Source organism: Equus przewalskii, chromosome 25 (assembly GCF_037783145.1).
Source record: "Equus przewalskii isolate Varuska chromosome 25, EquPr2, whole genome shotgun sequence".
In the NCBI taxonomy this organism is placed as follows: domain Eukaryota; kingdom Metazoa; phylum Chordata; class Mammalia; order Perissodactyla; family Equidae; genus Equus; species Equus przewalskii.
This window is the reverse complement of record NC_091855.1, coordinates 924,297-940,609: the sequence shown is the minus strand read 5'-3', so window position 1 is coordinate 940,609 and position 16,313 is coordinate 924,297. Positions and strand designations below refer to the sequence as shown.

General features: G+C 36.6%; 2 protein-coding genes across 3 annotated transcripts in view; one reads left to right on the top strand and one right to left on the bottom strand.

Annotated features, from left to right (window-relative positions):
- The first annotated feature begins 1,197 nt into the window (after nt 1-1,197).
- Nucleotides 1,198-11,391, top strand: GNPNAT1 (glucosamine-phosphate N-acetyltransferase 1). The gene is made up of 6 exons (XM_008543465.2): nt 1,198-1,379; nt 3,823-3,990; nt 5,004-5,066; nt 7,110-7,237; nt 8,156-8,217; nt 9,796-11,391. Exons 2-6 carry the CDS (start codon nt 3,837-3,839, stop codon nt 9,941-9,943), a joined length of 555 nt encoding a protein of 184 aa, XP_008541687.1. The 5' UTR covers nt 1,198-1,379; nt 3,823-3,836; the 3' UTR covers nt 9,944-11,391.
- Nucleotides 11,392-12,566: 1,175 nt separating this feature from the next.
- STYX (serine/threonine/tyrosine interacting protein) overlaps nt 12,567-16,313 on the bottom strand; it is a 33,849-nt gene continuing 30,102 nt past the window's right edge. For both annotated transcript variants that reach the window (XM_070593074.1, XM_070593075.1), the window contains one exon: nt 12,567-16,168. In XM_070593074.1, the coding sequence (XP_070449175.1) occupies nt 16,095-16,168 (74 nt within the window). In that variant the 3' untranslated portion in view covers nt 12,567-16,094. The remainder of the gene's footprint in view (nt 16,169-16,313) is intronic.

Sequence of the window (16,313 nt, the reverse complement as noted above, 5' to 3'; positions counted from 1 at the left end):
CTCACTGAAAACATAGCGCCAGAAGTGTAATATAAGAAAACAAGGCTAATGTTTCTTAAGATTAGTGGTGTTTATTTTTATGTCTCACATATTCTTTTGTATGTATAAGGGTAAAAACAAGGATGGATAGAGAGATGTGGATGCCATCAGCTGCACTGATGTTTGAAGTTGTAAGAATGCAAAAATCAGTAAGAGAGTTAACTGAAATTTAAATCTCACAAATGAGCAGAAAATACAATTTCTGGCAGACTATGTTCGGCATTAATTCTTTGCACAATATTGGTTAAGAATAAAATACTTGGCAATTTCAACAAGCTGAAATTTATGGTATAAGGCAAGGAAGGGGAGCTATCAGCCATGACTTTGGCAAATTACTTAACATCTCTGAACCCGTTTCCTAATCTGTAAAACGGGGACACGTGCTCCTCAGGGAAGTCGCTTTGGAAATGGGAGCTCAGAGAAATGTCACTTTTCTTCTCCTAATCCAGGTTTCCCAACCTCAGCAGGGCCGACATTTCAGGCCAGGGAATTCCCTGTTGTGGGCGCTGCCCTGCGTATTTTAAGCCGTGGAGCAGCGTACCTGGTCTCTGCCCACCCCGCCCTCCATCCCCCGGAGAGAGGCCACTAACACCTCTGCCCAGACGCTGTCAACCGTGTCCTGGGGGACCCGCGTCCTGACGCCGCGCTCCACCCAAAAGGGTCTGAGAAGTAAGAAAAGAGTCTCCACGGAGGAGACGGCAGCGGCCCGCCTCCTGGAGGTGACTCAGAACGCCGGAGAAGAGACGCTTCCAGCTGGCAGGGAGGAGCCGAGTCCTCAGGACTGGACTGACCGTGAAGGGAAGGGGCAAGCGAGGGCAGGAGGCCGAGCCTTCGGTCTCTGAGAATCAGAGGCCCACACTGGTCACCTCTTGCAGTGGTTAGCTCACTAACAAGGAGATTTCGTTCCAGAGCGGCCGAGACACCGACGCCGCGAAGGCCGCACGAGGCCAGCTCAAAGACACACCAGGCACCGACGCGGCGAGAAGCTCGCCGGCCGTCTTCGCCGCCGCCCGCGCGCAGGCGCTCCGCAGGCCCCGCCCCTCGCCCCCCCCCCCCCCCCCCGGGGCGCCTCCGCCTCTGGCCGCCGGCGTGGGCCCTTCGTCAGCGAGACGGGGCGTGGTGGGGGCGTTGGCGGTGCCACGTCTTGGCGGCGGCGACTGTGGCGCGGGAGGTGGGGCTGGCCGGCAAGCCGGATCCGGATCCGGTATTGTGTCCCGGGTGCTTGAGAGTCCGACGGACTTGGAGCGCTGCGCCCACCGCAGGGCCTCTACGGGAGAGGGGCGCGAGCCGGGCCGGGGGGGCCCTGAGTGCCGTCGGCCTCCCTTCCGGTCGTCCAGCAGGTTTGCCTCTGCCCCGGGCATGGCGGGTGGGCCGGGGGCCGTTCGGGGAGCTGGGCTTTCCTCTTGGCCCGGTGGGGCATGTGGGGTGGCGGCGTTCGGAGCGAGCGCGGCGGACGCGCGTCTGGGGCGGAGGTTGGGGACGAGGCCTGTGGTCCAGCCGTGCAGGGCCCGGGACCGACTCTGCTCGCCAGGCTTCGGCTGGGAGCCGAGACCGTTGCTCCGGTCTCCACCGCCCTGGCTTCTGAGGTGCGAACGCCGGGCCCCCTTCCCGGTTCCCTCCCGAGGCGCGCCCACGGCGGCGCGGAGCCGCTGGAGGACCGGCGCCTGCGCTGACCAAATCGGGGCTTTCGCTGCGGGGAAGAGGGACGTCCTTTGTTTCCTTCCCGGGGCTTCTATCCCTAGGCACAGGTTTCTGTTACAGGAGCTGTTGAGGTAACCGAATTTAAAATTCCATACAGAATTGAACGGGCGATTATGGGATTAGTTTTTCTTCTGGATTTTCTGAAATGTGACCTCCAGATAAATCGTATACTATTTGTTATTCATTCACTAGACATTTATTGGGCTAAGGCTGGAGAGATACGAACCCAGGAAAACTTCTTGAGAAATATTTAAGGAGGGTTGGGGTTTACTAAAATCCTTAAAATAGGACCCCAATGACAATGAGGAGGTTCAGCTTCAAACTGCAATTCTGTTTGCTGAAATTTCCTAGTTTTGCAGTACCTGGGACATCTTAAGGTGCTGAAAAGTACTATTTCCTTGGTAAACGACATAAGTTTACCTACTTCGTTGTTTTCTAAAATCTTTTGAAGTTTGGTATGAAATCACCTTAACTTGCCCTGCAGATTAATTGTGCACCACCAGAATTTTACTGGATGGGGACAGAGTGAGATAAAGGAAGCAACCTTAAGTATGGCTCTGTTTTGTAAAATAGCTCATAAAAAACATTTTGATATTAATCTCTGAGTACCTGGTTAATGCATTCCTGTTTCTATCCAGAATGCTTTAATGTATTTGACTAGCCTGAAATTCTTTTCCAAATAGAGGTTACAAGCGCTGCCTTGATTAAGTTTTAACTCTTGTACAATAAAGCAGGAATTCATCTTCACTAGCACATCTTCAGTACTAGGAGTACAGTCTGGAGTCATGCAGGAGTGGCTACATAACTTGTCATAACCCGGGCATGAAAATGTAGGGCTCTTTGTTAAAAAAAATTAAGAATTTCAAGGCAGTGTCAGCAGAGAATTAAACCAAGTGTGGGTCTCTGTGCAACTGTACAGGTCCAGTGCTTATGAAGCTGGCCCTGTTGCCTGGTTTTGAATCCTCACTCTGTTCCTTATTGGCTCTGTTATCTAAAGCAGTTACTGCCTGTTTCCTGGTCTGTAAAACGGGGATAATGACGATACACCTTTCATTGGTCTTTTTTTTCTTCTAAAGATTGGCACCTGAGCTAACATCTGTTGCCAATCTTCTTTTTTCTTTTGTTTTATGGTAGTACGTTACGGACAGATATCTGTAAATTCTTTGTTTCAAAGAAGAGCTAGAGGCAGCTGTCCAAGAGCATAGTTTCTTTAACTGGGTACAGGGATAGAAATGAAAGTTGGGGGTTGCTTTACAGTTTCCTATAACAATTGTTAGGAAGACCGTTTCTTCCAGCAATTCTGTGCTCCTCAGAAGTGCCTCCCCCCCACCGTTTTTATGCTTTATATAATTTTTCATCCCTTCTATCATTATATTATTTCAATTTTATTAGACTACATGTAGTAAGAACCTGCCCATTTCTGAACGTTGAGAGGGAAATACCACAATTGATCATTTTTCAACAGTATGAAAAACACTGGCTTTTCTTAAGCTGCTCAGATGCAGCTGAGAAACTTACATTATAGATTTTTAGGAAACCTGTGAAAACAAAATCCCAGACTCCCAGGGTGAATCTATCATGGATGAGAACAAATACTACAGTGAACACAGAATAATTAAGTCATTTAAGCCAGTAGGTCAATTATTTTCTGTCCATGGTTCATATAAAAAAAAGTTACATGCCCCATAAGTGTTCCTTAGTGGCAAGTAAGAACAACAAAATGCTTTCTCAGCCCAGTAAGAAAATCCAGTAACGTACAAAAACGTATGAGCCCATGAAACGTCAGCTAGTCCCACAGTGCTACACAGGTAGCACCAACCCACAGGAAAAAATGTTTTAAAAGACCTTCTAGAAAATGGGGTTTTAAAGTTTAAAGCTTCTAAATTTAGTCACTTGTCTATCTGCTAGTTATCAGGAGTTTTCTGTATATCTGCAGTTGTGGCATTTGATGTTAAGATTCAGGATAGGCTAAAATATCTTTCATATCTGTTACCGAATTTTTCTAATTGCAGGAAATTGACTTTGTCACCAATCATCATTTTCCTTCTGTTAAATGCCTTAACATTTAAAATTTTACTTTAGACCTTACTGCAAAGATGAAACCTGATGAAACTCCTATGTTTGACCCAAGTTTACTCAAAGAAGTGGACTGGAGTCAGAATACAGCTACATTTTCTCCAGCCATTTCCCCAACGCATCCTGGAGAAGGTTTGGTTTTGAGGCCTCTTTGTACTGCAGACTTGAATAGAGGTATGGACTCAGTTTACAAATCCTGTTTAGAATTATAGTTAGCATTCTATTTTCTCCACAAACATTATGATGCTGATAATTTTAAAAGTAATATTTAACTTTTGGATTATTTTTTGTTAATTTTTAAAGTGACTGAGACAATTCCAATGCAGAATTAGCTAAGACCAGATATTACTCTGAAATATTTCAAATGACTTAAGTACTGCACTGCTCCTTCCTAATTAAGAAGCCACAAAAGACTTCTCATCAAGGTGAAATTATCATGTATAATGATACATAAGGAAGAAGCTTCTCTAAGAATCTGGTTGTGGAATGAGGGTAGAAATAATTTGCCTTGGATAAGTTGCAAGAGGTTTTGTCTACACATATTTAACATCTAAATTCTCCAAAATGATTTCCTTAACTTTTGGTAGTCAAAAATCAACTTTTTACAGTTTTCTTTTTGGTAGAAAAAGAAGCTAAAAATAAACAGTTTTGGTAGAAAACTGAAGAAACTAATGTTGGTCAGATTATTGAGTGTGGAGAAGTAAAGATTCTCAAAGTTCTAAAAATGTACTGTTCACATTAAGATAATGAAATTAATCAGGAATCTTTAAAAGTTGTAGTCTCAAGAATGTTATTTATATTTTATTTTACAAATAGTATCATATTTGGTCATAGTGAGAATCTTGCACTTTTAAGTAACACCAAAGCACATCCTTGGGGAAATTTGGCATCCCTTGCATTGAATTTAATGCGAGTTACATGGGAAAACGTAAATGCTGGTTCTATAAATATTGAACATTAAGGTCAGATCTATTGTAAAAATCTTATGTAAGCAAAAACATTGGTAAAACTTATTGTTTTATGTATTGATTATATAAATAATGAATTTCAGTTTAATCTTTTAAATTAATTTAAAAATGATTCCTTAAAGTTTCAAAAAAAATAACTGCCCATAATCCCACATTGCTTCTTTTGATATATCTTTGATTTGCTCTTCTCATGACTTGAAATCTGTTTTTCAAAACTAGGTTTTTTTAAGGTACTGGGTCAGCTAACAGAGACTGGAGTTGTCAGCCCTGAACAATTTATGAGTAAGTACTACAGCCTCCTTTTCCTGAATGAAAAGCAATAAAGGGAAATGAGAGCTGAGAGAGTTTAGAGCTCTGTTCAGTGTCTGTTCAAATAGCTGGAAATTGTTCAAATAACAAATTAGCTGTTTTCTTATTTAAATGTTTAATGTGGCTAAACTATTCTAGAATCCAAATGTAGCAATACCATGTTTCGCAAAATACCTGACTACTTTTATTTTTTATTTTATTTTTTTTAAATCGTTATTTATTTTTTTTTTTGAGGAAGATTAGCCCTGAGCTAAACTACTGCCAATCCTCCTCTTTTTGCTGAGGAAGACTGGCCCTGAGGTAACATCCATGCCCATCTTCCTCTACTTTATACATGGGATGCCTACCACAGCATGGCGTGCCAAGCAGTGCCATGTCTGCACCCAGGATCTGAACCAGCGAACCCCGGGCCGCCAAGAAGCTGATCATGCAAACTTATCGACTGCGCCACCAGGCTGGCCCCAGACTACTTTTAGATAATTAGTGTAGAACCTAGATGGTAGTACTAGAGATTGTTTTTTATTGCAGTACGTATTTCCTCTCATGTGGTTAGGTTATTCACAGAAATTTCATCACCAAATCAAAAATGTAAGAAAATATGTTCTACTTTTATATTTTGGTTCATTTATATTGAATTTTAAGGTTAGCAGGTATCTTATAGTTCACCCCCCCTTTTTTAATACATATATGAGAATGGAAATCCAGAGAGGTCAAATGACTTATCCAACATCATAGGTAGTTATTGGTAAGGAAAGGACTAGAACCTTCCTGACTCCTTCCTGTGCTCTTAACACTGTCTTTTCCTGTTTTCTATAATTTCTTCATTTCTTTCAATAGATAATTTTGTTTTGTACTCTTATCTCACCCTCCTGAGATGAAGATCATCATTTTCTGATTCTCATTGTTTTCCTTCATTGAATTTATTTCTTCTTCCCACTCCAGACCCCTATCCAGAATGAGATTGTGGAAATAAACAATATGTGAGACTACTAGGCTCAGTTTTTATTCCTGATTTCCAGTTTGCATGCATATCATATTAGATGAGAAACCATGTTATTTCAGCAAATGTAAAGGACTAAAAATCAATTTGGCGGGAAAGTATTTATTCTATTTTTGCTCCCATTTGCTATGCGCCTTTGGGAAAATTACTTGGAAATGGAGACATATTTTTCACCTACTTCACAAGGTGCTTTCACAGGAAACAAAAACAATAATTCTATTTCTAAAAAAGTAAGTCGTAATCATCAAACACTTGAGATCACAAGGGGAAAATTGAAAACTACTTTGTCAAAATATTTTGAAACTAAGACTAAAAATTACAGAATGGAACCACGTAAACATTCTTGTTAACATTTGCAGAGTTTTGTACTATTCAAGTTATCTGTTGAGTGTAGAAATTGATTTAAACTAACTAAAGTAATGAAGATATTAAACAGTTTTAATTCATTAACCACAGGAGTGGCAACATCTACAATTTATTTTTATTGTAAGTGCTGTTCATCTAAAACAGCTGTTAGTCTTACTTTGCTAGCATTTTTTTTCTTTTTGAGGAAGATTATCCCTGAGCTAACATCTGCCACCAATCCTCCTGTTTTTTGCTGAGGAAGACTGGCCCTGAGCTAATGTCCATGCCCATCTTCCTCTGCTTTATATGTGGGATGCCTAACACAACATGGCTTGACAAGCGGTGTCTAGGTCTACACCTGGGATCCAAACTGGCGAACCCCGGGCCACCAAAGCAGAACATGCAAACTTAACCGCTGTACCACCAGGCTGGCCCCAGACTTTTTAAACTTAGGCCCTATAGATTTAAATTGGACTACATTCCAGTTGATATTGACTGCTGATATTTGGACTACTTGGTCATTTTTAATCACTTTTTCTTTAGAAACAAAATGGAAATCACTATGGTGAAACAGCTTTAAATAATCAATAATGAACTCAGCTAATCCTAGTATTATCTGGCACCTAATAAAGTTTAATGTCTACCACATAACACTTTTCTAATTTCTACAGAATCTTTTGAGCACATGAAGAAATCTGGGGATTATTATGTTACAGTTGTGGAAGATGTGACTTTAGGACAGATTGTTGCTACAGCAACTTTGATAATCGAACATAAATTCATCCATTCTTGTGCTAAGGTATGTGTTCACATTAATGCTTATGAGCAAAATGGACAGATGTTTTCTAGCAAAGCCAACTTTGACTTTCCATTAGGCAAATCTGTTTGCTCATTGCTTTTCATTGTAAATGAGAGCTATATTGTCCTGAAAAAAGTTTTGCTTCTTAGAAATCACTTAGTAACAGGCATTTTCCCATTGTGTTCTGAGAGTTATGAGGAAAATATATTAACAATATGAATTGTTTGCTAAAAATTGTTCTGTAAAGTGTTAGATTTGGTATTCATAGCGAAACCAAGTCAGCATCATGAAATTTGCCAATAATGTTTCGAATCCTGAATGCTGTTTTTTTCAAAAACAATACTTTGAATATATGTACTTCATTAACAAATTCCCATCAGTTTTCAAGTGGTAAAGGGTTCAGAATACTGTATTCTGTCTTAACTGTGACACTTCTAATGCCTGTAGAGCTCCTTCACTCCTCATGACTCATGTGAAATAGTAAAGAAAACCTAGGTAATCCAATAAGAATAAGATAAGAACACTTGGAATGTATTTTGTAAGGTATGAATTTTGGTGGGGTTTCTGTACTAAAATTACTAAATTGAATTTGGATGTCTGACATAAATTGCTGTTTAAGCAAGGGATGTAGTAGGTTCATGACATGGTTGCATTTTGGTGATGTGGATTCTGAGATTTGCTTTAAAACAGTGGGGTGGGGAGGTTTAGGATATAGACAAAACAAGATTAGTCCACAAGTTGACTCATGATAGTATTTCCTCTATAATAATAAGTAAAAAAAATTTGCATTTTGCTTTTTGTGAAGTTCAAGTTTACAAAACATTTATTTTTGTCAATAAATTCTTAACCCATCACTTGTTGATTTAGCTAAAAACAAAACTATCTGCTGATTCCTTTAAACACTGTAAATATTTTCAGAGAGGAAGAGTAGAAGATGTTGTTGTTAGTGATGAATGCAGAGGAAAGCAGCTTGGCAAATTGTAAGTAGGCAGAAACAAGGTAACCTTAGATAAATTAGACACTCTCTGTGTTTGTTTAGTTTCTGGCCACGATATTTGTAAAAACTGTTTTCCTGTCTGAAGTTCTTTTAGCCGTCGTTAACTATGAACCCATGTCATTCTATAGGTTAGACTGAATTTAACGAAGAAATATTTTTTTAGTTTTATCACAAAGTTTGGAAATTGTTAAGTGTACTGTTTTACACACAATAACATTTTTAAGTTATTAACTCTTGGTAGTAGTATTCTCATACCAGTAGGAAACAAACTTTTGGCCGAGTCATTTGCCCCAGTTTGTGTGTCATATTTAAAAACAATGGAAATGTTCTTAGTCTCCTAAGTTTTAGAAACACATACAGAAATAGCCTTCACTATATAATTCATCCTCTGTACATTTATCTAAATCTTTTAAAATAAATGTAAATAAGTTTCATAGATTTATTGCCTATTTTATAAGATATAACTTGCTTTTTAATATTATCTCTTCTGAGTTTTAAGGAATTCACTGAGTATCTGCCAGATATGTGCCAGATACTCTTCGAGGTATTTGGGATACATCAGTGATCAAAACAGATACATTTCTGGTATTCTAGTCCACTTAACTTAGTCATACCTTTTATAGTTTTATAACTTCAATCAAGTTCTGTCTTGAAATGATGATTTTTCAGTTTATGCAAAAATGAGAAAACCCTTGAGGTAAATTTTTGTAGCTCTTTTCTAGTTTTTTTCCCCCCAAGGCAGTCAGAATCACATTCTTATTCTGGGGTTGGATTCTTTAAGGATTGTAAAGATGTATACATTTTTGCTTCATTTCCACTTTTAAGATCAATCTGGAGTTGATCTGATATATACTTTCACAAATATTAAAGTAGCTTTAAAAATGATAAAGAACAAAGCTATTATTTACCCATTTTACATGGGACTGTTAACTGTTCCTAAGTAGTTTGAATAGATTTAGGAAAAAAATACTTTTTTTTGAGGAAGATTAGCCCTTAGCCAACATCTGCCACCAATCCTCCTTTTTTTGCTGAGGAAGACTGGCCCTGAGCTAACATCCATGCCCATCTTCCTCTACTTTATATGTGGGATGCCTGCCATACCTTGGCTTGCCAAGTGGTGCATAGGTCCACACCCAGGATCTGAACTGGTGAAGCCCAGGCCACCAAAGTGGAACGTGTGAACTTAAAGACCTAAAAAGACTTTTTTAAAGAATAATTTCGGCCATATTTTTTAAAAGGTTGATAGTCTTTAGTGTTAACATTAATCTTAAAACTTTTTAAAGATGGTTTAGGGTGAGTTTAGTATTATTCCTGTTTATTAACGGGCTGGAGATTACTAGATAAAGTAGATTTGAAACTAAATAAAATGCTTTGGGTGATTTAAATGCGTATCCACATAACAATTTGAATAAATGAATATAATGGGAAAGAGCATGATCTAAACCTTTCTCTAATGTAAACTTCAAATTTTATTTTATATAATATTCATTTATATTAATTACTAAAATCCACTTTTATTAACACTATGCCTCCCCCCTCCTTTTTTTTTTTTAAATTTCAGGTTACTATCAACCCTTACTTTGCTAAGCAAGAAACTGAACTGTTATAAGATTACCCTTGAATGTCTACCACAAAACGTTGGTTTCTATAAAAAGTTTGGATATACAGTATCTGAAGAAAACTACATGTGTCGGAGGTTTCTAAAGTAAAAATCTTAAAGACATTGTCAAAGGAGCTAATGCAGCAAGGCTGTACTCTTCTAGAGTTAAAATATTTTGTTGCTACAACCCAGTGACCTCCATAAATACTGGATTGAAAAAACATTGGAATACAAGTATAATGACATTTAGAAGATTACTGTGGGCTGGTGGGGGCTGCTGTGAGTTTAGATTACAAATGGATATTATAAAAGGGATGATTTTTAACCAAAGGAATATATTTTTAACTTGAATCTTTTCTTGCATTGTATTTTTCTAAAGTTTGGCTTCATTTCTTGGTGGTCAAGAGTATATGTACTAAGGAGTTATAATGTCTGCCAGCTGTACTGCTCATTAAAAAAACATACAATGAATAAGGCTGTTTCCTTATCACATTCATAAAATTAGTATTTTTGTTTCAAAGAAACATAGCTAAATACCACTTAAGGCTGTATCATTTTCCAGATACTATGTGAAATTGGATGTTAGTTTTTGTTTTGTTTTGTTGTGAGGAAGATTGGCACTGAGCTAACATCTGTTGCTAGTCTTCCTCTTTCTGCTTGAGGAAGATTGTTGCTGAGCCAGTGTCTGTGCCAATCTTCCTCTATTTTATGTGGGATGCTGCCACAGCATGGCTTGACGAGCTGTGGTAGGTCCGTACCCAGGATCCAAACCTGCGAACCCCACGCCACCAAAGCAGAGTGCACGAACTTAACCACTATGCCACCAGGCCAGCCCATAAATTAGATTTATTTTAACTAAATGTATTGCAGTCTAACATTTGTTAATCCTAATACTGTATAGGCAGACAACCTGGTCAACCTTTTAAAGAAGTAGAAATGAAAATTAACTTATAAAATGTGACAAGATTCAAAGAAAAACAATTTAAATGTACATCTAAAGTTTATATAATTCTAATGTAAAGTACCACCTGTCTTATATGTGAGATAAAATTATTCATTTGTTTAAAATACCTAAGAGCAAATATAAGGTACCTTTTTTAGTGAATTAGCAAATCTGGGCATATTATGTATTTCTAACCTGATTTCTCATCTTTTCATGAGTATCTGAAGTTTCTCTTCTTAGTAAGATTTTTATGAGAAATAGATTACAAAGTTGAGTGTATTATTTAAAAATGTATCATACTGTATTTGTTACATTCTTAAAATGTTGATGGAAGCTTTTCTATTTAATGTGATTATAATAATACTCTTATTCTGGTCACTATCCTGTTTTGATTTTATTTTAATTATTTTTTTAAGTTGAAGTAAGAATTAGATACTTTATTAATGGTTCTAATCTTTGCATTCCATGTTACGTGAATAGTCTTTGTTAGAATCCTAACGTTATCTGTACTTTTCTTGAGTCTTCTATTGAACTCTCTTATTAGGTCAAATCACAGTTCATAACATTTACTCTTTGTAAAATGAACTTAGAAAGTAAAACCACCTGTTTCTCAACCCTTTGACTCACACCTGCCTCAAGTGGATTTTGGATTTCCCTCCATGCGGTAAGCTAGTTGACTTTCTAAAACAATAAAACCCTTCACCACTAGAGGGTGCACTACTTATCTGCTGATGATCCATGCAGATGAACTGAGCTGTCTCTAGTGAAAGCAATGGAGCTAGCTAGTTTTGCCTTTTCAGGAGTCCTACAACCTTGACACAACAGCAGCTTTATTTAGGTACATTCTGGTAATTAAAAACCCATGTTAAAAAATAAGCCTAATAAAAGGCAAAATAAATAAATGCTTTATTACATCTCTTACCTCTGAACAACTTAAAGTAAAACTATCTACAAGATTGGTATTGCAATAAATCTCTTTAAATAGTGTTCTTAAGGTCTTATCTTAAACCCCTCCTATAGGAAATACAGTAATAGGTAAGGTATAATATGTAAAAATTGGGTCATCCAGGAAAATGGATATGTTTATGATTTTCAACACCATGTATTCTGAGTAAACTTGAGTACGAAAAAAAGGTGCATAAGACATTTCATAATATATGACCTATATTCACATTTTTGAGCATTGTTTGCTTTTGAAAGGTACAATGAAGTGGCAGTTGTGACTTTTATTTTGCTCATATATTTTGTATATTTGTATTTCATTGACTCTAAGATGCATTTTTTTACACTAACATTTTTTAAATCTGCATGCATTTATGATCAATGACTTGTCAGAATTCGTTCAGCAATATTTTGCCTTTTAGTGGTATCTAAAAGAATGCTGTAGTGATGGCATCTTAGCTTTGATGAAGAATAGTATGTAGACAGGCTAACGGGCAAGAGGGTACTGTAAAAGCATGAAGTGTTTTTCTTAATGGGCTGCAAGCTGTTCCATGGATGACCTACCTTTCCTTCAGACACGAATTCCCTCACTTCCAACTCCAAACTCACTCAACTAATCCTTAAAGATATACTTGAGCTGAAACTTGGGCCTTGTATGGACCACTGACCGTAATTTTTGTGTATGACTACAATCTTTGGGAAGATATTCTTAAGTGCTTCTCAATATCCAATGTTCATTCATCCTTCTTAATCTGTGGGAGTAAAAACTGAGTTACTTTTACCTAGAAGACAACAATCTAAGTAAAGAAGTCCTGAGGCATAAGCAATATAAATGAACTCTTCAATCTTTTCGAGGTATAATGGCACAACAGTTTTAATACAACCACCAATCTTCACAAAATAATTTTAATACTTTGTGCCTGGGCTAGCAGCATTTGCTCTGTGACATTGCTATACATACATAAGCATTTTATCCAAGTACAAATGTTAACAGCAGAGTAACTAAAGCAACTGCCTATACAAAGGTAAGTAGACACTGTAGGTTATTTTTCTTCTTGAATCATTTTTGCTGCATAGTAAACTGCAATTACATGTCAGTATAATGTTACTGATCTATAAAATACACTTTTAACTGTGAGGTATGGCAACTCCCTATGAGAGAGTAACATGTAAACCTGAATATTTTGAGTGATATTTTTTTTTAGCTGCCATGGATGGGTAAGACAAAAAAATCCAGCATTCAGAAACCCTAGAAACTTATTTTTCTAATCAATTAAAAAAATAAAATCTTTTAGCAATTCTCAGCTATTTCCTTCTCATTTCCTTATCGGAGCATTGTTGAATGGACAAACGTAAAGTAAGTAGTGAAGTGAAGCCAAGTTTGTTATGGAATTATGGATTAAACCAGTTATTTAAAAAAGAAAAAAACCCGCCAGGTAACTGCTCATTTACTTTACATCAAGTTGAGATCCTGATATATATATATATATCCCAACTTTATAATTCAAGATTGCAGTTAAATACTTCTAATTCACTTGAATTACCATAATAAGAAGACAATTAGAAAACTTATATTTTCTTAAAAAGGACATGCTTAACATTTTCTGACATTACTTCTAAACTCAGATTAAAGCACAAAATCCCCCCTAAACAAATATTCTGCTCTAAAAGTTAAGTGGTTGAGAGCTGGTGGCAAAAGCTGCCATGGTTTAACATTTCCACCTTGAGAGACAAATAAAGAAACTGCTATCTAAATATGAGAGAAGAAATTAACATGAACCAAGTAAATGAAATGAGAAAGTAAGAATACTGCCATTCCAGTCTGAGTATTTTCAGTATTTAAGTTTCTTTCAAAGTGGACAGTAAAGCAGTTTTCCTGTTTTGATGCCATTTCACTTTAAATTCTGTGCCCAGGTTGCGTATTTAATGAGTGCTATGTCACTCATACATTATTCAAATATTCTAGAAAATAAGTCATGATTGGTTAAATGTATTGTAGTTATCAAAACATCAGCAGAAATAACAGAAATGGAACCAAATGGAAGAAACAATAGGAAGAGCTACCAGAAGAACCAGTTGAACATTAGGTAGAATGGATCCAAGATAAAACAAACTTGCAATGTTCTTATTTGAAAGAAAGAATAAACCTCATGTTTTGCCTACATTAACATTGTACCAAGATGACAGTCCCTCTTTCTAGTGTTTGTGAGAGTATTATACAGTGCTGGGCAGGCACTTTAGTGACAACATAAAAGTTACAGTGGTTAGAAAAAGTGGAAAATTACCAGCTATAAATTAATTAATAACCAAGTCTGTATTTTTGGCCAGACTACTAGAGAGGATATATGTATTTAAGAAACTAATTTAAAAAATCTTACCCTCATTTTTAAAACCTAAATGTACTACGACGAAGATGCTTTTAAGCAAGAGTTTCAGCTGAATGAAGGATCATAGATTTAGATTATCAGATTGCAGGGGATCCTTGCTGACCTATCCAATAGTGACTTATATACAGGAAAGCTGTGTTATCTGGCACTTTACCAACTGGAATTTCTGAACACTCAATGCAAATCTTGACTCTACTAGACCACCACACCAAATGACCTAATAAGACAACAGAATACGAGACCACAATGGGATTAACAATATGCTGTTTTCAGGGCGGTAAAACGGGAAGAGAAGGGAAATCAGAAGAGGAATACCACCTAGATCAACAGGAATTAGCTCAATTAAAGCAATTTTAACTCATCTCCACTCAACCACTATGCTGGATAAAAAAGCTTCTACTGTATTATTACATTTTAGGGAGGAAAACAAAGCAAGTAACTTGGTGTAATAGGTTACCTTGCATAGTACCTCTTGGTACCAAGGGAACGTATGGAAATCATTCCCATCAGTAAAGCACCTCAAGAGAGGACTGAGAAAAGTGAGATACAAAGGAGTTTTGTTTGTGCTAACCTAAATCAACTATAAAAAGTTAAAAACACTCCTCCTCCTTCACATCATACTTACTTAAAACAGCAAAACTTTTTCTTAAAACAATTGTTATATGTGTAAATAAAAATTATGGAGAACTAAGGATCCATAAAGTGACTCCGCTAATGCAAATTATGGGGGAAATTTGGATTAACTCAATGTAAAGAACTGATTAAAGCACTAATTTAAAGTACACTAATGTCTCCCACAAATCACATTCCCCAATAAATGCATCTTCAAAGAAAAGCTTCTGAGCCAGAACAATCTCACAGAATCATTAAGACAACATAAAATGAAGGAATAAATGTTCCATATTCCAAATAATTTACCGAGGTTTCTTCAAGCCTCAGACTTTCAGTTTAAACTAATTTATGACTTAAAAAAAAAGAAATCACAGAAAAATGTTAACTTTTCACTGGTCTACATATTAATTTAGTATGAGAATTTATTTTTTATTTTATTTTTTTTAATGATGCAAGGCACTTTCTTATCTGGGCTTCATTTAGGAAAAAAAATAGTGCTACATTGGTTTATTATATTCTATTTAGAACCATTTTGGACAAAGAAAAATATGGGCTAAGCAACTCTAAAAAGAACAAACAACATTTGGCTTTTAAGAAATGCAAAAAGAAAGTCACATGAAAATCTAAAACTCCTTGTTTTTGAGCATCTGCTGTGACAAAACGAAACATCTTCTGTTGTTCATTAAACATTTTTTTCTCGATAGAATAAATTACGAAGGTAACAGGAAAGGAAGCAATACTTGGATCATGTTAAAGTAAGGATAGTTGGCTAATGTGATTTAAAGATTATTAATAAGGGATCAACAAGTTTAAGAAAAAGGTAATTATGCTATTGAATTATATTACAAAAGAAATGTGGTAGATTCCTGCATTTGTTAATGTTTCTGTAAGAGGCTCCATCATAAAACTGAACTGTAAAATTATTTTTAAAATGTAATATATATTAGAACAATTAATTTTTAGCAAACTTTAGGAAATTCTTGTTATAAATTACCCAGATTTTATAAACAAATCCCCCCTAACTTGCATTTTGCTTAAAGTAATAACTTTATATCATACAAATAAATTTCAAGTATGAAAAGTGCATTATTGCAATAATACCTCTTTGCAAGTCCGAAATTCTTGGTTTATAATAAAAATGTAAGATGTAAAAACAAAAAGGAAAAGGAAAAAAGGGTAAAACCATCATTTGCCATCTATTGCAGAAATCCAACATCTTAAAATGTTGCTCCACAAGTTTCAGAGAAACATGTCTGGAAGCAACATATAATTGAAAAGAAACTACTTGTGTTTTTACCGTTTTTACATCATCATTGTCTCTAGTATTTTCTCCTTCCCAAATAGAAATTCACATCCTCTATAATGTTGGTCTTGAGTCAGCCATTCTGTGCAGTCGCTGCTTGCATGTTTCCAAAATCTTCTTCTTCTTCATGTGTTCTCTTCAAACTGCCTAAAAGTTATTGCGTGAACATAACATATAATAGGAATTTAAATAAATTCATTTGCTATAGTGTTACAGATAGTACAAGTTTCATTTTTCATGAAGTGTTACTGTGTATATGCACTTGAAAATTCCATGACTGAATTTTTAGCAA